The sequence below is a fragment of the Onychostruthus taczanowskii genome, unplaced genomic scaffold (genome assembly GCF_017590055.1).
Source record: "Onychostruthus taczanowskii isolate IOZ18803 unplaced genomic scaffold, ASM1759005v1 scaffold14, whole genome shotgun sequence".
NCBI lineage: Eukaryota > Metazoa > Chordata > Aves > Passeriformes > Passeridae > Onychostruthus > Onychostruthus taczanowskii.
The window spans coordinates 8,121,113-8,143,144 of NW_024498573.1; the positions used below are offsets into that span (position 1 = coordinate 8,121,113).

At 44.2% G+C, this 22,032-nt stretch overlaps 2 protein-coding genes across 6 annotated transcripts in view; both read left to right on the top strand.

Moving 5' to 3' along the window:
• Nucleotides 1-22,032, top strand: part of KLHL3 (kelch like family member 3) — a 110,260-nt gene that overhangs the window by 42,151 nt on the left and 46,077 nt on the right. For 2 of the 5 annotated variants that reach the window (XM_041397463.1, XM_041397460.1), the window contains 2 exons: nt 1,280-1,403; nt 18,491-18,556. In XM_041397463.1, the coding sequence (XP_041253397.1) occupies nt 18,516-18,556 (41 nt within the window). In that variant the 5' untranslated portion in view covers nt 1,280-1,403; nt 18,491-18,515. Of the gene's footprint in view, nt 1-1,279; nt 1,404-18,490; nt 18,557-22,032 lie in introns of those variants that run through there. The other 3 variants (XM_041397461.1, XM_041397464.1, XM_041397467.1) reach the window with 2 other exon arrangements.
• HNRNPA0 (heterogeneous nuclear ribonucleoprotein A0) lies at nt 9,499-11,167 on the top strand. The gene has a single exon (XM_041397470.1). It carries the CDS (start codon nt 9,697-9,699, stop codon nt 10,627-10,629), a length of 933 nt encoding a protein of 310 aa, XP_041253404.1. The 5' UTR covers nt 9,499-9,696; the 3' UTR covers nt 10,630-11,167.

Here is a 22,032-nt window from a genome sequence, read left to right on the forward strand (position 1 = left end):
TTTCATTTTCAATTATTTAATCTGTTCTGCAGCTCAAATGTTTTCCCTCTGCAGGATTTCATACATAAACATCTGCAGATGGCATATTGCTTTCTTAACTGATACAGCAATACAATAAGCTGCTTGGAAAGAGCATGCACATCCTCTTAAGTGTATCGTTTGCTTTATTGCAATTAAGATAATCAGATTTTCATTATAAATCGATATTTTAGCTTATACGCCTCAGATAAAAACAGTATTTCTGAAAAGCAAGGCATGGCACACTGCATAGCACATAGTGAAAAGGGGCTTTATTTTTCTTAGTGTTTTTTCGGTAAGAGTCCATACGTTTTGTAGACACATGTATACAAAAATAAGCATTCAGCTTATTCACTAAATATTTAGAATGAACGTTTATGGAGTGGGAAAGGAACTGCTTTTCTTAGGATCTGCAATCTGGTAAGTTGCTATATAAACTTTTGCATTTTTACCTGGGTACACTTAACTTCCAGTATCTCAGTCTGGCTTTTTTAAGCAAATGGTTTCTCAAAAAAACAGTAGGATTTTTGGGATGAGCAATGCTGATGCCGTACTGAAGTACAATTCAGAACTAATTATCTAAAAATGTAGTTGGTTGTCATACTATAGTATTTGAATAAAATAGGTGCAGGGTGGAGGGAGCCTTTGTGGCCAGCCAGACGAACATCCTGCTTTTCATGTATTTGAATCTATTCATGATGTGTTTGTCCAGACTGTTTTTTAACCATCTGTGGATCTTGGATTAGGGATTCAAGTGCCTAATTGACTGCTAGGAAGACTGCCTTAACACTTCCCCATAAAACTTCCTTCTCTTTAGTTTAACCCAGTGCTTTTTATTCTAGGTGTGGTTTGGGAATTCTGGTATTTTAACCAAAAATGCTGCAATCAAGCAATGGGAATATATTTTCCTAAAGCATTTCTAGAGCTTGCTGGGTTTGATTACGTCAGTATTGCTATAAAAACAAAACTTCACCAGAGTACTTTAGAAATTCTGCTTCTGGTTGTAGTGTAACCCCAGGAAGTTAATCAGGACCTGAACATGCAATGTGATAGATAAGCATCAGAACAGGCCATAAAAATGCATATCTACTTGTGAAGCAAATAAGTCAATAAAATGAAAAGATGTTCTGATTCTATTTCCAAATTTCAAAGGTCATTTTGCTTATTTACACACGCCTCTGTTTCTAATATAATTCTGTATGCAGTCCTTCATTTGTGGAAAAAGTGCAGTCTTTAACACATGATCCATTGATTTTTACAGTTGTATCAGCCTGCTGCCTCGTGTGGATTTAATGGTGTTGTAACCTGTTGTGAATTAGATCACATCCAGCATCAGAGGCTTGTGGGTGTAGCTGCTCCTGGTGTGTTTAATCTTGATGTCAAAGGTATGTATGCTGAGTGGGACCCATGGCTCTGGAGGAGAGATCACAATGTATTTTTTTCAGCCAAATGCTGGAGTGTCTGTTTGCAAAAAAGGTTAATGGATAGCAGAATTGTATTTACTTTTTATTAATGGTCTTGTTATTTCTAAAGTGCTCAGTATTAAGTGACAGGTGAAGTGCCATAATAGGTTTTTAAACTTAAAGTTTGTAATAACTTGTGTAGTATTGGCAACAATCTGTTGGTGAAAAAGAACATTTAACTTCTCTAAGTTCACCTTTTGCTCTGGCATTTACATGATTCCTTGGCCAGCAGGAATCTTTGCTGATGGCTGATCACTCTAAATTTTTGTTTCAGCTTAGTTGTTTCTCTTATACATCTGTGCAGTAGTCCTGGTTTCTGCCTGTTGCAGAAAGCAAGATTTAGTAGAGATGTGCATGTACAATTTCTCAGCTTCCCACATAAAGGAATTCCTTAACAGCAGATTGGCCAAGAGCTGATTCAGAGACCTGTAACATCTCTGTATCATGGAATCACAGACTGGTTTGGGTTGGAAGGGACCTTAAAAATCATCCAGTTCCAATGGGCAGGGACACCTCCCACTAGATAAGGCTGTTCCAAGATCCATCCAACTTGGCCTTGGACACTTCCAGGGGTGGAAATCACTTCCAGGACCCTTCCAGGGATGGGGCAGCCACAGCTTCTCTGGGTGATTTCTTCCAATGACTCACCAGCCCCACAGTCAAGAATTTCTTCCCAAATCCCACCTGACTCTGCCCTCTGTCACTACAAAGCCACTGCCTCTCGTCCTGTCATTCCAGGCCCTTGTCCAAAGTCCCTCTCCAGCTGTCTTGGAGCCCCTTTAGGCACTGGAGGGACCCTGAGGTCTCTCTGGAGCCTTCCCTTGTCAGGCTGAGCACTCCCAGCCCCCTCAGCCTGGCTCCAGAGCAGAGCTGCTCCAGCCCTTGGATGCAGCACTGCAGGTGGGGTCTCACAAGAGTGCAGCAGGGAGGGAGAACCACCTCCATCATCCTGCTGGTCGTGCTGCTGCTGATGCAGCGCAGGACAAGGTCAGATTTCTGGGCTGCAAATGCATGTTGCCTGCTCATGTTGAACTTCTTGTCAATCAATACCTGCAAAACTCTCTCCTGGATTATTGCTTCCTAATAAATACTGTTCTTCATAGAGGCACAGAAAAATAAACAGGAATAATTGGAAATCTCATTTGTTAGTGTTGGATGTGCTGGTTAATGCCATGTAAGTAAGATAATACGCTGTGATGGAGGAAAAACACACTCCCCTCACATTTTCCTGTTCTGCGGAGAGACCAACAATCCAGTAAGGGATTCTGAGTAAATAGCTCATAATGTGACCAAACTAGCAACAGCTAAGTATGCCCTGCCACTTTTTCTCCATGGATGTACATGTGTAAGTTGAAGCCCTGCTCCATGACTCAGAGGTTTTTTTCCTAATTGGAAATAATTGTCACAAAAATAATTCATGTTCACTACCTGGAGTTTAGGTTTCACTCCATCATACTGCATAGCTCTAAAGGACACCTTTGCAATATCCTTGATGCCTGATCTCAATTTTGATGCTCAATTAGCTCATGACTAGAATGAAAAGTCAACTGTTTAAAAATCTGATATAACTATAAATGAGTTACTTATAATAACATATTAATTTTTAAAATTGTGTCATGCCATGAACTGTTGGCTAATTTCTGGACCTTATTCAGTTGGCATAGAGCTGAGATGGAGATGAATAAACTCCCTGGCTGGAAGGTTAGCATCTTAATTTTTGGGTCAGCCAAGTTACTTTTCTCACTGAAAAAGAGATAAGATATATGAGTAATTGTAATAGGAGTGTGACTGCATAAATTCATATTTTATAATAGATTCCACTTTCCAAACCCTGATTCAAGTCTTTGTAGTTTTCTAGAACTTCTCCAAAAGTTGTCTCTGCCAAAAAATGAATTATTTCAATAGCTCACAGATTTGGGGGGAATATGACAATTTGTATCTCTAGTTTGTTCTTTCCCATTCTGGAGTCTTTTCATAATGACACTGAGCACCAAACCCTGCTGTTCTCATGGCATGACATCTTTCAGTGTCCTAACTGTTAATTACAAAATACCTCAATAATCAAAAAGTTTTTCCCATTAATCTCAGTCTGTTTCAATTTTCCAGCATTTTTCCTTAAACCCTGCCTGTAACAAGCATTCAAACTGTAACAAGCATTTTTATTTTCTGGATTAAACCCAGGAATTCTAGATTGCTATTTCCTGTCTAGAAAGTCTTACTTCACACCACCTCACTTTAAAATGTCTTGAATAGCAAGGATATGTTTCAGCTAATTTCAGGCAGGTACTTACTGAGCTTCACAGCACAGCTCCTCCTGCTGTGTTCAAAGTTTAACATCCGTCGTGCAACAGCACCACAAACCCACCCCACAGAGGTTCTGTGCAATGAGAAAGAGTTGGAGTCTAGGGATAGCTAAGGGGAAAAAATTAAAAGCAAGTATATTTTAATTTAATTGGAAAATACATCATGAAAAATTCGCAGGTGAAAAAGATCAGAGTGGCTGAGATTGTTGCTGGCTCCAGGTCTTTCGTTGGCAAAGTTTAGGGTCCTGGTCTGTCTCAGACTAAGATACAGTGAAAATTTTCCCCTCTTACATCAGTCTCAGCATCACTACATTCTTTGATCCTTCACAAGAAGCTTGACTTGAGACCATATTTTGCAGCCTTACTTTCATCCCATCACTTCAAAATATGGCCAGCTTTTATATACAATTATAGGAAAGAGAAGAAAGGAAATAATGAATTATTAAAGAAGAGTGAAAAGATGAAAAAGGAAAAGAGAAATTGAAATTCAGAGGGAAGAGGAGGGAGGGCAGGGTTTAAGGAAAAACGGTAACTTAAATCCAAAGAAAAGGATGCAAATTCAATTCTCTGATGACTTTCCACTCCACCCTTCACAAAGGTGTGTTTCTTTCTTCAGCAAACTCCCCTTAGAAAGGGCTCCAGGAAGATTTTGTTTAACAGATAAACTTTGATACTACTTATTGAAGAAATAGTACCTGTGGGTTATTCTGTTACCTTTTTATCTGTAGGTTATCTTCCTTTGCATTAAGCAAATACAAGAGAGGGGTAGTGTTTTATTTCCCATCTGAATTTACACAAGGTAGAGATTTTTATCCTGAAGGGTGTCATGTTCACACTTTAGAGGGGTAAAAGTCTATCTAGTTGCCTCTCAGTATTTTTAAATCTTTCCCAACAAAAACCCCTCTCCTGATCACTACTAATTCATGAAAGGCTCCAAAGTAAGATCACAGATTTGATGTTTATGCAGATGAAAGTGCAAACAGCAGAACAGAGTGAAAGATAAACTTTTGCCAAAAAGGCAACAGCTCTCTCAAGGACAGCTGTACATCTTTCAGAAGTTTTTTGTACCTGTAACTAAAGCAAAGTGCCAGGCTGGGAATGCTCATGGTGCTGCTGTATTTTTGCAATGCTCCTTATGAACTAAACAATTACACTCTGCTTGAGGCGTTGATTTGGGTAGGAGTGAGCCTTCCAAAAGTCCAATAATATCTCATTGAAATGATGAAAATAAAAATCTTTGCCTCTGTCTGTATCTCAGAGTGATTTGGGAAGTTATGTATCCCTTGTATTTCCAACTGTCCCCACCTATGTACGGTTAGAAAAATCTGGGTGAAATTTGTGTGGAGTTAAGGTGATAGCATTACAGTCTTCAATGTGAATGCAGAACTAAGTCAGCAAACAGTCTGCATGAAACTTCAAAATGCTTTCTGTCTGCTGAAAGGTCAAACTAAACCTAAGTCTAGAGCATTGTACTATACTAAAAAAATTACTTAAACTCATTAAAAATTCATGTGCTATACATAAATTGTTTAAAAAAATAATCAATGCCTGCCAACAGTGGAAGTCACAGATGTAACTAAAGATGTTGAAGCTAGTTAAAAAGATATGACTTTGTGTTTATATGAGGGTTTAGATAAAATATTTGTAACTTACAAACTACTTCTGACTTCATTATGTTTTTCTATTGTCCTTCATGCTCTTTTCCAAAGCTTAATTATTCATTTTCCGTCTTGGCAGTTTGGACCCATTAAATAGCATGAGAAAGTTATGTTTCTTGAACGACAAAAATTGATACAAAGAATTCCTTAATATTTTATTTTGCATCAGCTTTTACTAAGAATATATGGTAGCACAGGAATTTGTGTTGGAAAGGGACTGCTCAGATGTCTCTGCGTTTCAATCTCTTAAGCAGCATTGCCCTCCTGTGGACTCTGGGTAGAATGATTTCTTCTGAACAACTAGAAAGGTGTATGCATGCAAACGATTTGGATTTCCTTCTTCCTAAAACACTAATTAAAATGTCCTATGAAGACATTTAATTTAATTGGCATTATTTGGCCAATGCTTCTGGTTTGAGAAACACATTTCCTTTAGGTAATGATACAGGTGGAGTTTTTATCTGAAAAAGCACCTAACTTTAGAAACTTCAGCTGCTGATATTTTTTTTTTATTCTATAGGCTGCTATCAGAATTGAAAAAATGTCATGCTGCAACTGCCTTGTCAGAAAGTGAAAAGCATGTATTTCTTTTGCATGACACTTTCCTAAGAATTTTTATATCCATCGGCTGGTATTATGCATTCACTAGTTTACAGCAAAAAGCAGTTTAAAAATTCTGTGGGGAAGTTACTGTGGCTGCTGGAGTGTTTGTGGTTCACATCTCACACACAGTGAAACTCACCTCTGGTTCTGCACTCACACTGTGGCAGCATGTGTGTCTTGTGGGTTCACACAGCTGGAGGAAAAAGCACATTTCAGGAGCACAGAAAGGCACCTGCTTCCCGGGAATATGTGCACCGAGTGATTTTTTCCACAGCTCAGGTAACTGGGTGCCTCAGCAGGCCTTTGTGCATTTCCAGAGGAGACATTTCCACCTGCAAGACATGGGTATGTGTGTCTTAAAGGTGTTTTCCTTTCATTAACCAACCAGTTAAAAGTGTAAATGAAGAGGAAGGATTTGAGCTACACCTGAATTGAGTCAGTGGCTGATTTTTCCTACTGATTTACTCACATCTTGAAGACCCTCATCTCCTCGTGATGCAAGCTGTGACCTTTCTCTTTGATCTGTTCCTTGGCCTACTTGTCTGTCTTTTCAGGGAGAGAAAGTGTGCTGTAAACAAGCTTTGTTTTCTTTGTCATCTCTTGAGGCCGTAATTAGCTCCTCTTAATTTTTCATCCTTTTTGTTCTAAATTACTATAGATCTATAAAACTCTCATGCATTATTTTCCACGTGACACATACTAATTTATCTTGGGAAGGGTCATACAGCTCTTACAATAACTAGGTAGGCAAAATAGTTTTGTGTTTCCTGTAATTTATGTGCAGCTTGCAGACAGCCTCTGGGAAGGTTTTTTTTTTGGTTTTTTTTTTTTTTTTTTAATTTTTTTTTTTTTTTAATACAGTAGGATATGTTTGTTTATTTTAAAACCACAAATATTTCAGTGGCATTATGGGATATTCTCTTTTCTTAAACTAGATAAAATGATGGTGTCAGCTTCATGCATTGAGATAAATGGGTCTAAATCCATGGCAACTTTCCTGACTGTGATTGTCACACAGTCATTTTATAGGTTACTCTTACTATAGACATGGCTAAAACATTAAAAAAAAAAAAAAATCCAATCTGAGTAAAATCAGATTACTGTACTGCAAGTACCAATGTTACAGGTTATGATAATCATAGCCTGTGAGGCAAAAGCATGTTCAGCCTCTCTGGATTTCCTCTGGGGCTGTGGTTAAGCAACCTTCCAGCACAGCCAATGTTCCTCTTGTGTCTGTGTCTCCAAGGGGGACACAATTTCCAATGGATCCCCATCAGGGGGATGCTGCAGTTCTGATTCCTCCCTCCTGCCAGCACCAGCAGGTCACACAAAAAATGTTTCAGAAAGCTGAGGCAGCTGAAAACCAAATCCTTTGTCGTGATAAAACTATTTATGGCTGACTCAGTTCCCTTATGTGGATCGCTGTGTGTTTGCAGAAGCATCAAGGCTGGCACAGGGGAAAAGGCAGAATCAGTCCAGGAAAATGTGGAACTACATCCTGACAGTGCCTCATGCAAACCGGCAGCCATTCTTAGCTCCTGCTTAATTTTTAATATAAACCCTCGTGGCTGCAAGACTGAAAAAAAAAAAAAATCTTCTTTCTAATGAAAAATTCACTTAAGTTGAAAGTAATGCTGCTGTCTTCATGACAGTAATGTTTAATGTACTATAAAAGTAAGAGGGGAAAAAAAGGAAAATGATCTCACTATTTGTCATTCCACAGGGCTTGCACACTCTTGAACAGCTCTAATCATTTCTCTGGGAAAACACCTCCTTTTCAGAGCTAAGGAGGGATCTAAGGGTGAGTAGGCTGTAATAAGGTTGGAAAGAGAAGGGGAAAGCAGAGGAGGAAACAGTAGCACGAAGAGTGAGTGAGAAGGAATGACAGAAAGGTCTGAGCTGCAAAAGCCCTTCAAGATCATCGAATTCCTTCAGCACTGCCAAAGCCACCGCTGCACCGTGACCCCAGTGCCACATCCGCACTGTCTTAAATCCCTCCAGAGACGTGACTCCACCGCTGCCTTGGGCAGCTCTGCCAGGGCTGGACAGTGTTTTCCGTGAAGAATTCTTCCCTGATAGCCAACCTAAACCTTCTCTGGCACACCTTGAGGCCGTTCCTGCCATCCTGTCCCTGGGAGCAGGCTGCCAAGGGGAAGTGGGACATAAACGAGGGGACAGCCACGGCTGCCAGGGAGCAGACAGGAGCAGGCGGAGTGGAGGGTTAAGCCCCGAGGAGGGCAGTCCGGAGCGGCTGGGGACGGCGAGCGGTGAGGTGTGAGGGCACAGAGGCGCTGAGGTGTGAGGTGCGGGCACAGGGACGGTGAGGTGTGAGGGCACAGGGGTGGTGAGGTGTGAGGGCACAGGGACGGTGAGGTGTGAGGGCACAGGGACGCTGAGGTGTGAGGGCACAGGGACGCTGAGGTGTGAGGCGCGGGCACAGGGGCGCTGAGGTGTGAGGCGCGGGCACAGGGGCGCTGAGGTGTGAGGGCACAGGGACGCTGAGGTGCGGGCACGGGGGCGGAGGCGGAGCCCGGCCGGGGCCGTGCCCGGTGGGTGCCGCCGCTGCGGGCACCGGCTGTGTCCGCATCCACAGGGGCGGTGCCCAGAGGCTGGCCGGGCTGCGCTTCACTGTGCCAGCCACGGCAACACGAGGCAGGGCAGAAACAGCTGCACAGCGAGTTTCACATGAACGTGAGGAAGAACTTATTTATAGCGTAATGACCAATCCTGGGACAGAGGGGATGTGGAGTGTGCCTCCCTGGGGATAACCCAGAGCCGTCCGGACGCGATCCTGTCCGTGTGCTGCGGGCTGGAGCGGGGAGCTTGGGCCCGAAGGGAGCCGAGGGTCCTGCCGCGCTCTGAGGGGAGGCCCCGAGCCGCTCGCGCGCTCCGCCATTGGGGGCGCGCGCGGGGGATGCCCAACGGTCCCGCGGTTCAAACGCTCCCGCGCGCCCCGCCCCCCGACCGCTGCCCCGCCCCCCGAGGGGCGGGCTCAACGGCGAGGGAGCGCGCGCCGGGCCGGAGGCGGCGTCCCATTGGTTGTCGGCAGCGGGCCAGGCGCATTGACGCAGCATGTCCCGCCCATCTACCCGGCGCGCGCGGAACGCGTCCCGCGTTCCTATTGGCTGCCCGCCGCGTCCGTCGTCGGCAAACTCCGGGACTTTTGCGGAGGTCGCGCCCTTTCATTGGTTGTTGCACACGTCCATCGCTGTCTGAGCCACGCCCCTTGAAGATGAGTGGCGGACGGTGCCGGTGCGTCGCTCTCATTGGCTGCGACGGCGGTGGAGGAAGGCTCGAGGGGCGGGGCTCCCGGCGGCCCCTTTGTGTGGGCACCAGTCGCCGGCCGCGCTCCCGAGAAGCTGCTGCCGCCATTTTGTGCGCGCCTGTGTTCGCGCCCACCCCCGCCCGCCTTTCCGGGGGAGCGGCGGCACCGGGGACGCCCCGACTGTGCTGCCGGTCAGGTGAGGCGGAGCGGAGGCGCCGGGCCGCGCCGAGGGAGCTACCGCCGGCGGCCGCCGCAGCCGTGAGGTCGCGTCGCTCGCAGGGAGAAGAAGCGGCAAGACGGAGCAGGAGGGGAAAAAACCTCCGGAGCTGCCCCCGAACAGGAGGAGGAGTCTCGGCGCCAGGCCCAGGCGCGGCACCGGAGGCAGCATGGAGAACTCGCAGCTGTGCAAGCTGTTCATCGGCGGGCTGAACGTGCAGACGACGGAGGCCGGGCTGCGGGAGCACTTCGCGGCCTACGGCACCCTCACCGACTGCGTGGTCGTGCTCAACCCGCAGACCAAGCGCTCCCGATGCTTCGGCTTCGTCACCTACTCGGCGGTGGAGGAGGCGGACGCCGCCATGGCCGCGTCCCCCCACGCGGTGGACGGGAACGCGGTGGAGCTGAAGCGGGCCGTGTCCCGGGAGGACTCGGCCAAGCCCGGCGCTCACGCGAAGGTGAAGAAGCTCTTCGTGGGCGGCCTCAAAGGGGACGTGGGCGAAGGGGACCTGGTGCAGCACTTCAGCCAGTTCGGTCCTGTGGAGAAGGCCGAGATCATCGCCGACAAACAGAGCGGGAAAAAGCGCGGCTTCGGTTTCGTCTACTTCCAGAACCACGACGCCGCCGATAAGGCGGCCGTGGTCAAGTTCCACCCGATCCAGGGCCACCGAGTAGAGGTCAAGAAGGCCGTGCCCAAGGAGGACATCCAGGCGGGCGGGGGAGGCGGCGGCTCTTCCAGGCCCTCCCGGGGAGGCAGAGGAGGAAGGGGTCGGGGCGGCGGCGGCTCCGGCAACCGGGATCACAACGGGCTTTCCAAAGGAGGCGGCGGCTACAACAGCTACGGCGGCTACGGCGGGGGAGGAGGCGGCGGGTACGGCTCCTATGGCAGCGGTTCCTACGGAGGCGGCGGCGGAGGGGGAGGCGGAGACTACGGCAACGGGTACGGCGGGTTCGGCAGCTACAGCCAGCACCAGTCCTCCTACGGCCCCATGAAGAGCGGCGGAGGAGGTGGAGGAGGGGGCGGCAACTGGGGGGGCCGCAGTAACAGTGGACCGTACAGAGGAGGCTATGGTGGGGGAGGCTACGGGGGCGGCTCTTTCTGAGCCGGAGCGCCCATACCCATTGATGGGGGGGCGTGGAGAGCCCTCCCTTCGATACGGGGCAGCTTCCAAATGGTTTCTCCCCTCATTCGCCGAAGGGCAGCTCCTTTTAAATGCCTCCCTGCTGTGGGAGCGGCTCCTAAATGCCCCCTGAGGGTCGCCTCTGCTGCCTGTGCCACTTCTTTCTCTCTGAAGATGGACTGGGCCCCACATACACATATTTTGTGTTACAGTCATTGATGGACTCTATTTTTTTATTATTACTTGGACCTTGGTCGTTTTTATACTAGCAACGAAAAATGTCTTGTTTTAATTTGTTTTTTGGGGGGTGCGGGGTGGGAAGTGTCTTGCTGATCTGGAGTAAAAACTGGGGCGGGTTGGGGGGGAACTTCCTTTGTTGTAAGGACTCGATGCCTGGATACTACGTTTTTTTCTACAAAAGCTACTCGGATCCCATGACTGACTTTTAACATTTCTGTAAAGGAAGAAAAAATGGTTTTTACGTTTTTTATTTTTTAAATAAATCATTGTGTTCATTGACCTTTACACGTCTAATTTTTTTTCCTAGGATCAATTCCGTACGGTTTTAAGGCTTTTCTAGGTTTGAAGCAAGTGTTCCTCTGCTTTAAAATCTCTGTGTACTTAGAGTAGTAAATATTTTGTTGCCAGTAAAGGTCCTAACTGACTTTTTTGCTAGTGGCTTTCAAGCACTCGACAGAGAAATTTTTGAAGTACTAATCCGTGGATGTGGTCTGTTTTTTAAATACTCGTTCTCACTTTGGCAGTTTGTGTGCATCCACCATCTTGTACTAGGCAGTTTGACGTGCTGACATGGTTGGTCAATTTTTTCTATAGGATTTTTCCATCAACGTATGTACTGTGTAGTTTTGAAGAAATAGTTTGTGTTAAGCATGTGCTTCATTCATATAAAATGTTCAGAATTTCTTATTGCTTAGTTTTCAAGTCCTTGGTTTGTCTGTGTGTGATTCCTTCCAGGAAAGGGTCGACATTTATCTCTTCTATTAAAGGCATACTTGTTTTCCTAGCCCCGGGTTAACAGATTTCCCTCGGAACTATTGTCTTTCCTGAAAGTTCCCCGAGAGCCCTCGCAGCTCCATCTGCTGTCAGGATGGCAGCCCCGTGCTGTGGGCTTCCTTAAAGCAGGAGTAAAACTGGCTTGCTGACGATTGTACCAGACTTTGGAAAGTCGTTTTATGCCACTAGATGACCGGTGTGGAATGCGGTGACACCTGCATGTGAATAAAGATGGGGTCCCTGACTGCTGCTTGGGTGGGGGGGAAAGGAATGGATTTGCAATACCTGCCTCAGCACGTAATTGAGCAAGTAATAATTGCAGTTGCCCATATTTCAGAAGGTGGTGATCTAAACTGGGCAAAGAGCTCTGAGAAGTGAGCCAGCAAGTGTATCAGTAACATAGGTGCCAGTTGTAAAGCAAAGATATCTGTGTAGTCTGCTTGATTAAAAAATGTATATTTGTAGCCCTTTCACGCAATAGAATTAAAGTTTGTTGTTTATTAAAAAGCATAATGTTTTAGGGGGAAACTGCCTTCCTGCATAGAAATATAGAATAGCAACGTTTATGGGTTTATGGATATCAAATAAAATATTTGAATTCCTTATATGCTTGAGTGAGAGTATATATGATGTGGGGCATGCATACAAAAAGTACAAAGTTATTCTGACTTCAGGTTTCTAAGCTCTTGGAATGCTGATGTTTCATGGGACTGCATCATAAAAGTTGCTTTTTGCTTTCCTCCAGATATGCAAGATATTGGGCATATAATTCCCACTGATTCCAGTGAAAAGTTAAATGTGTAGGGCTTGGTGCTTCTGGGCTGAAGAATTTAGAATGAAATTTCAAGGTATTGTTACTATTTGTCATCAATCGAACTTCATGATGATTTAAATTGAAATGAGCGTTGTTGTTATTAGAAGTGAAACTGCATCACCTTGACTGCCTTTGTGAGCTTAAACAGGACAACCTCTTGGTGTCATCAGGATTTAAACTGAGAGCTGAGTTTCCTCCTGATTGTGGAGACTGGCTTTCTTTGGCTTAGCTGAGCTTTTATGAATAGGTTCCAAATAACTTGCTGTTTGCAGTTATATTGTAATTTTTCTATCTCAAAAACCTGTTAGTCACTGTTGTGCACCAGCATCTCTTATACGTTTTTGTAAGTCAAGTTTTAGAATTTGAGTTTGTAAAACACTGCAAGTGCCAGCTCTTGCACCTGCACAGCTTCAGGTGGTTTTATTTCAGCTCACTGAACTTGAAGGCTTTTTCTGTACCTTTGCACTTTACAGCCATGTTGGGCAGTCATCCTTGAACTTCATTTGAAGCACAGTTTCCTGTTCTTAGCTGAAATGAGCAGCAGTGTTCTGGGTTGTGTGTTACTTTAGGGGTATGATTTAGTCCTTTGCAATGTTGTTGCCTTAACCTTATGAAGGAACAGCCTGGCTTGCAGAGAAACGAGTTAAATTAACTTTTGTGATGTGTCTTGTCATTTGATTAAGGAAGCTAAAGGTTTGTGCAGCAGCTATAGCTTTATGATATTTTCATGTTATGTGCTGTGACAGAATATGTTGATACTAGAAGCAAGTAGATTTTTAAAAAAGTGACTTTGTGAAATTTGACAATTTGGGAAGTGCTTTGCTGAAGTGTGCTGTTACCTGTGTGCAATAGTCCTTGTAGGACTAATGTCTGCTAGGACAAAGAGCTGATCCCAAAAATCACACGTGGATTAGGGAGTGGGCTGCCTAGTGTCACCCTCAGAAGATTGTCACCTCTTTAACCATGTTCTCTGGTGGCTTGAGTAGGTGGCACCTGCTCTGTGGCCCTGGTCTCTTGGGAAGGAGAGCTTGTGACCCTGCAGGTGGCATTGGAGAGGATCCTGTGAGCACAGGTTGGGGAAGGGGCAGCAATGCCAGGCTGTACCATGGAATACAGAAAAGTGCAGACCTGTATTGGGTGGCGTTAAAGCTGCAGTGACTTCAGGACGCTTGGAATATAAACCAGTTTCTAAAACAGTTCCTAGTTATAGGAGGTTTGTTGATAAAGCTTTGCTCCTGTGTTTAAAGGTATTTAATGGATTTTCTGAGGCCTGGGTGGATTTGTCTGCATAGAGGTGCATAGGAAGAACTGAGCTGAAATAAGGTGTGTGGCTGGCATGTAAATAAGTTTGTGACTTCACAGTTGCTTTAGGAAGGTCACGAAGATAGAAATAAAATAACTTTGCTGTTCCTTAGTTTGTAGTTGAATTCTGAAGTTCCTATGTCTGAAATTATCTCAGTAAGTTAATGGCCTTCTGTTCAGGACCAAATGCTCCATTGTGTTGATGTCACCTGTAAGAAATAGAAAATAAGAGCAATTAGTTTGCTTTCAGCATTTAATAAAGTAAAAACATGGTAGTTTTCTTAAAACACAGATGTTCTTTTATTTTTGTAATCTGCATGACCAAAATGGAATTCCCAAAACCAAACTTTTCATACTGCAGTGTCACTGAACTCAGTGTGTTGTGATGTACATAGTTTTCTAATAGTTGTGGGTGTTCATGTCTGCTCTAAAGTACAATTTGTTATTGAATTGTAAATTTTATTTGGCTAATAAAAGTAGCCTAACTTAAACTTTCATAACACTGACTACTACTGCATTAAAAAGAAACATGCTAAACACCTGTAAATGTAGTGCAGTGATATGTGGAAGGACCTCCACGTGTTTTTTTAACATCAGGTGCTGGAAATGTGCTTTAGAACAGTGCTAACGGCTCAGACAGCTTCCATGGCAGTAAATCTCTGTGGGTCACTGATGGTGTGACACACTTGCAAAATAAAAGTTGTGTCTTGTCCCGCAGACTTCTGTAGTGTAACAAACAACCCTTATCCTCCAGAGCTGGGCAAGCTTTTGTGCTGGATGTTAAAATAGCTGCAGTGCCGGCTCCAGCACTGGCTCTGGCAGTGCCAGGCTCTCCTGCTCTCCCAGCCCTGTGGGGAGGTGAGGGTGTGCACGGCTGGGCACTGACAGGAGGTGTGTCTGAACTCTACCAGATACTTTGCACTGTGGACTTAACGACCTGTGAAGCAGAAATACTTAAAATGGCTAAAATAGGAAAGCTCTCAAATGCTTTACGGTCTTCTCTTCCCCACACCCTCAGCTGAGATGCCTGTAAAGCAAATTTTGCTTTCATTTAGCATTGGAAGGTCTAATTGGATGTTGTAGGTCAAAAAAGGGGTTTATTACCCTGCTCTGTCAGCTGATACTGCCATCCCAACATGGCACTGCCACTGCTGCCAAAAAGGGTCTGAGTGGTGCTGAGGACCTTAACCTCTCATTTGAGTGTGAAAAGAGAGCAGCTTCCTTTCTCTACATACCTCAGAATGTTTATTTTGAAATGAAAAATCTTGGTTTAAATCATTATATTGGTCATTAATCCCTAAAAAATAGCTTGAAAGACACCCCTCTGATGTGCACACAGTGAACAAAACACGGTGTGTTTTGTGACAATGGGCTTTTGCTCCTACAGTCTGTAAGAGGGTTGGGTTTCTGATAGAAAGCAGTTTATCCAAACCTTTAGATTAGGATTGTTTAACTTCTTGTAGCTACTATGGATTAGTGTTTATCGTGTAATCAAAAGTTTATACCACTTTTATGTGGTTTACATTGTTACAGACCTTTTACTTTCTGAGCTATTCAGAAGAAGGCATTTTCAGTTTTTTTTTCAAACTCTATATGTTTAATACCTTGGATTAATATTAGGTGATTAGAAGTGTAACACCCAATTTTCAGTCTTTCACACTAGCCAGAGGCATACTTTACAAAACAAAGCGTTATTTAACATGTTTTGCATAACTGATTCTGTGATCTGCTGTATGTGTCCCTTAAAGATGAGTTTTCTGCTTGTTAGTTTTGTATTAATGAATAAAACAGTTGTATCCCTGCTTCACTTGAAAATGTATTTCACAATGCAAGCACACCACAAGGATTCTGAGCTAGCCTGAACAAGCACTATTTGCTTTTGTTGATGGGCATTTTTTAGGTCTCCTGTTGAAGCATTACTGCTCTGTTATTTCTGGAATGTGCATTTATACACACACACAGATGTTACTTCTACTTCCACTTACCTTTAATGAATATTTATTTATGCTGTAATGTAAGCATTACTACTGATGAGTGTCACATGTGCATTTCTCATTACAAGATGAAAGTCTTCCTGCTATATATGTTTTCCTGGGAATTTTGTATTATTTACCTGTATATGAGGACTTGTAAGAGGCTGATGGAGTTGGGTGCTTTTCTCATTGCTGTTCTCTTTGACAAATCCTAGTCTTTTTACCTTCTCTGCTCCCAGAACTCTCACCAATTTCTGTTATATATAAATGGGTGGAAATAGTGACTTTTGATCTGATACCTCTTTTTCATGTGGCTCTCAGAGTTTTTAATCCTATAAACTCTATATTCCCCTTAAAAACATCTCTCTGGGAAAATGGGAAGTGGGAACCCTGAAAGAACAACCGTGAAGCTGTAGTTCACCGCAGAAGAGAGATATTCTTAGATTTTTCTATTTCTTGTATTACCTGTTGAATAGACTGAACAGTTAAAAAGATGGTACAGTTCAGCTCTAGGCTGTAGCAAAAGAAAAAAACAGCCAGCTTAAAAACCAAAATTCAAGTACTGTTCTCTGTGGTTCAGCCTTTGCCAGTAGGAGTCCTAACCTAAAGCTGCAACAGCATTTTTTAGAGTACATTCTAAGTGTGGTTAATCTTGGTGTAACTTCTTTTTGCTAAAAGTCTTTGAGGCAAAGCTGCAATGTTGCCTGTTGTTGTTACAGTAAACGTCAGGCTTAGAGCAGCGCTATTCTCAGATTGTCAGCCATCCAAGGAACCAAAGCTCCTTAACTTGGAAAACTAGATGTCAGGCCCAGGCAGACTAATAATGCCATCTGTCTGAGGCATCTGGATATTAACCCTCTTAGCATGATGCTTAGGGTTTCATTCCCAAATGCTTTCGCAGATGGAAATTACACAGATTTGAAAGAATAGCTCATCTTTTTAAAAAAAAATTAAAATTGGGCTATGTTGAGTTGTGTACAATTTTGGTGCATATTATATTCATCAAACTACTATAAATACCTCTTTTCATGAGTAATGCAGTGAGGAATCTATGCCAGTTTAGAAGGGAATTACATTTCTGGCTGGAAATATGTCAAGATGCACATTTGCTCACCACCATCAAAGTACCAATCTCTGATTAACATTGCAGAAAAATTCCTTAGAAGCAAAATGAGCTGACGAATCCGAAAGTACATAATTTGTTCAAATGCTACTTTGTACCATGGAATTGCCAACTGGTTTGTCTCACAGAAGCCCTGTTCTCCTGGGAATGCTCTTTGAATTTAAAGACATGCAAAGTCATGCATCCGAAAACATACTGTTAGTCTGTAATCCAGTCAATATAAAAGATGAGCACCATGTCAGTCTCTTCTGTTATTTCTATAATTTTTGTTGCTTTCTGTAGCTTTACAATGGACTTTCCCTCTTTTGTAAGAGAATTTGCATTCCACAGAACCCTGGGGGGAAGGAAGTGTGAGTGTAGTCACTGCAGCACTGCCTGGGAAGGATAAAGTTCAGGAGTACTGAACCTGTTTGCAGCACAGGTGTGGATTAAAGCAGTGCTAGGTAAAATGCACAAGTAGTTTGGGACTGGAAGTTCATGTGCTTTTTACTTTTTTTTTCTGTGGATCAATAATCTTGTTTTCTGTACTGCACACTAACCCAGCTCCAGTGGGAAGCCTCCCTCTCCCAGCCACACACCCTGATGAACAAATTGCAGCATGGGCAGGGCATGGCCCTGGGGGGAGGCTGTGCTTACCTTGTTGTATACAAGCACTATCAGCTGTGTTTTGAAATAGTTCATCCAATTTCATCCTCCAGATCCCCTCCCTCCTCAGAAGGGCTGTCCTCTCTTTTCAGGCTCACTGGCTCTTCCTGGGCTGGGTCCAGCATTGTGAAAGATTCCTGATGCTAAATCCCCAGTTATCTCCTTGTACTTATTTATTACCTCTTCAGGTTTTAGTAATCTTTTAAATTTACTGGGTAACAAATTTGGCCAAAGTCCTTCATTGTGAGATTTCATTTGGACTTGTTTATTTTCTTTGTACCACTGCTGTAATAATGATGCTGTGTTTATTGGAAGGGGCTCCTTTGAGTCCTGATTGCAAGGTCAGGACTTCTCCCCAAGATGCCAACTGCACTGCAGGATGTTTGGAGTTGTCATTGCTCATGCCTCTTGCATAGGGTGGTTAGCAGCTGCATTCTGCAAGGGTAGTGCCAGCTTTCTACTGTTACTTTCATGGAGGTGTGTCCTGAAAAAGAGAAATGCCCAGCAGCACAAGGAGCTCCAGCCCTTGCAGTCGGTATGCCGTTTCTCTCTAGGCCCATCCCTCCATTACTTTCAGCAGTCTTAAATGCAGGCAAATTGTTTTTTCTCAAATGACATAATTTAGATGTTATGGGAATTTTCTTTTACTCACCCAGCACCAGTTAAAACCTCAACTTCCTCTGTGTGGTATCAATTTTACTTTTAAATCTTTGAGGCGTGAGCTTGGCGGTGAATCAGCACCAGTGTGTTTTGGAGATGCTACGATGGCTTTGGGTGTAGGTGGTGGCAATGGGGAGCTCTTGTTTTTGATATATTGGGGAGTCAGATGAGAGGGAGTTGGGAAACATCACCTTCAGAAGGAAGAGCTGGGTTTGTTTTATTGCTGGAGCTGCTCTGTGCCAAAAGTGTTGTAATGAGCTGATGCCACATACTCTCTAATGCCTTTTTAAAATGTGTTTTTTTCTTTCACAGGGTGCACCTCTGTGTGAATGGGAGGATGGGAAAGCTGAGCCCTGAAAAGCACACCACAAAAGTCGAGTAAGTGAACAGAAACCTGAGCTAAGCCCCTGACATACAGTTCCCAGTCTGAATAAACTATGGAATATTGAACAGAAAAAGAGCTTTGCCCAGAAAATACAAGGCAAGATAATCCTGTCTGTTACCTGTAAGGAAGATATGCTGCCTGAGACAGGTTTTTCTGTTCTGGTAAAATAATCTGCCTGCAGAAACAATCCTGTCTAAATTTTTGTGTATTGCATCTGTGAGTTTCACTCATTTATGTTGATGCTGCAGCACATTGTGTTACAATATGAGGGTGGTGGGCTGTGTTTCTTGGCTTTTGCAAAGAGCAAGTAATGAAATGTTTAAAAAAATTCCAAGAAGAGAGCAAGACAAATGAGTGTACAGGGAAAAACCAGTAACAAGAGACTTGGGTTATGGTGTTGAGATCCTGAATGGGAAGAGCTTTGTTTATGCTGTTCTCTCTAAGTTATAGTATACAAATATTAATTAAGCCATACATCTTTATGATGCATATGGATAATTTCCCCTTATTACAGAAGGTAATAAGGAAGAATTAAGGGTTGTATTTTAAAGATGAAGAATCACATTAAAATGATACCTTATTAGAAAAATTTTGGTAAAAAAAAATCCCACTTTTTGGTTCATAAAGTAAACTTTTTTCAAGTTCAATCTTTTTTTGAGCCTGTAGCAAGAACTGTACACTCAGTAGGTGCAGAATCTAAGGAGGCAGAGAGACTTGGTAGCATTTAGGCAACTGAATATTATCCTTTGCCTTTGTTCCAGTGCCCACAAAAGTTGTTTATACAGCTTTCTTCCTGATTTTCTTTTCATTTTGAACTCTAAATTCTAAACAATAAAATCAATCTGAAAATCTTCCTGCAAACTTCTGATGAATATATGATATGACTGCAGGGCAGGAAGTGTGTGCCTCTGACATAGGTGACTGCGGGTGACATCCGTGCCTGATGCTCCAGGAAAGAGTCAGGAGGGCAGCAGGAAGAACATTTCCAGCTGGTGGGTAACTGCTGTGTGGGTGAGCAGTGGAATGGCTCATGGCCCAGAGTCACAGATGGGGGTGAAGATGGTCAGGGGTCGTTGCCCTAAAGGTGGTAATGTTATTATGAAATTGTTGCAACAAACCCACTATTTGTAGGAATTGTGATTTGTACAAAAGACTAAAGGAAAACAATGTTGTGAAGCGCGATTGGAGCAGGAGCCCGGGAGTGGGATGTGTGCCAGCAGAGGGCAACAGCCCGGAGCGCCGCTGGAGAGACTGGTACTCCTGCAGCTTCCCGGGGGAATGCACATCCCGGGGGGAATGCACATCCTGGGGGGGAATGCACATCCCGGGGGGATGCACGTCCGGGGAGGAATGGACATCCCGGGGGGATGCACATCCCTGGGGCAATGCACGTCCCTGGGGCAATGCTCATTCAGAGGGAATGCACATCCCTGGGGCAATGCACGTCCCGGGGGGAATGCTCATACAGGGGGAATGCACATCCCTGGGGCAATGCACGTCCCGGGGGGAATGCTCGTCCCGGGGGGAATGCTCATCCCGGGGGAATGCACGTCCCGGGGGGAATGCTGGCCTGACTGCTCCAGCCCCTGCTCTGCCAATCACAGGCTTCAGAAAACAGCGCTCCCGTGGGAGCCTCTCACTGCTTCAGCTGCCAGAGCATCCCTGGCTCCAGTCCTGGGAAGATCCTTACCTCAGAGTCTCCCAGAGCTTTTTGAGCCTTGTGAGAATTTGGATTCCTGAGCTGCTGCAGTAGGTAAATTGTAGCTGCTGATTTGGTTTCATTCAGAGGGAATGCACATCCCTGGGGCAATGCACGTCCCGGGGGGAATGCTCATCCCGGGGGAAATGCTCATCCCGGGGGAATGCACGTCCCGGGGGGAATGCTGATCCCGGGGGAATGCTCATCCCGGGGGAATGCTCATCCCGGGGGAATGCTGGCCTGGCTGCTCCAGCCCCTGCTCTGCCAATCACAGGCTTCAGAATCTCTCACTGCTTCAGCTGCCAGAGCATCCCTGGCTCCAGTCCTGGGAAGATCCTTACCTCAGAGTCTCCCAGAGCTTTTTGAGCCTTGTGAGAATTTGGATTCCTGAGCTGCTGCAGTAGGTAAATTGTAGCTGCTGATTTGGTTTTGTTACTGAATTCTAGCAGCAGCAGGGCAGCAGATACCAGATACCCTCAGGACTCCTCTGCTGAGGCACCTCCATCTCCAGGTGCCTTGGGAGCCAGTACCTGAGTGCCACCTCCAAGTGACTGCAATGGCCTGGAGCTACCAAGGCAGCTATTCCAGCAGATCCCCCATGTATTGCTTTTCTTATATTAATATCCTTAGAGAACCTTTTCCAAGAAAACATATGGTCTAAATACAGATCTATCTAAATGAGCGTCTACTTAATTAGGATGACAAAAGAAGTTTATTTGGAAGAGACTCCTGGAGACCCTCAAAGCAGGACAGGCTTCAGGGTGAGATTAGTTTGGTCACTCAAAGATAAATATATATACTTAATATATGCTATTAAGGTCATAAATATGTTTATATCTATCAACATATATTTTTATCTAAATATCTGTATCTCAAAAAAACAAAAACAGAATGAAAAATAATTTAGGCTGTGAAGATGCAGCTTTAGAAGCTTTTGTAAATGCAGTGTTTTATTTACACCTTTCCCAGCTCTTCAATGCCGAAACCATAGATTTTTAAGGAAGTCGATTTATAGTTTCATGGAAGAGATTATGCAACTGAGCAGGAGAGCTGCTAAAGATAGGAAGTTGCTTGATATGGGTCTCTGGAGCCTGAACACTGGTATATACCTGGAAACAGATATGTACAGGGGACTGAAGTGTTCCTGAATTGTTGTTTGCACTGTATTCAGGCTGGATGATCCAGTGATTAACAACTCTTACAATTTGCCTTGCAGAACTAGGAAGGATTTTTCCCAGTTTGATGCCATTTGATTTTTGCTGGTTTTTTTGGGAGGCAAAGTGACCTTTCAGGCTTCTGCAGAGGCTGTGGAGATTGATAAGGTGCTGTCTGATTGTATTGGGGCTCTTCACAGAATTAAATTCTCGTAAGCACTCGGTGTCCTCTCCTTATAAGCTCAGCATTAAACCAGCTGTTGGATTTTGGGCCAGGAGAGAGTTTTGGATCAGATTGGTAGGGATTGTTTATATTCCCTCCCTTCATGCCAGTTTTATTGAAGAAATTCCTTGCTGCTGTGGAGACACTGGCAATGCTTTTCTCTCCTGTCTCCCTGTGGCTCCTTGGAATTGGGGGATTTGGTAGATCTGAAGATTGTCACACGAATCTGCGAAGGTTTTGATGGGCTGAGGGATGATGGGACTGGCTGGAACTTGTGTTTTGGGGACCTTTCTACTCTGAGAATTGGTTATATGGTTGTCAATGTCTAAGGTAGATTAGATTCCACCCATCAGGTGTCACTAATTCCTTTTAGCTGAATGTTTTCTCAAGATA

Coding starts and splice junctions, on each gene's coding strand:
- HNRNPA0 (XM_041397470.1), top strand. CDS start 9,697: ATGGAGAACTCGCAGCTGTGCAAGCTGTTCATCGGCGGGCTGAACGTG.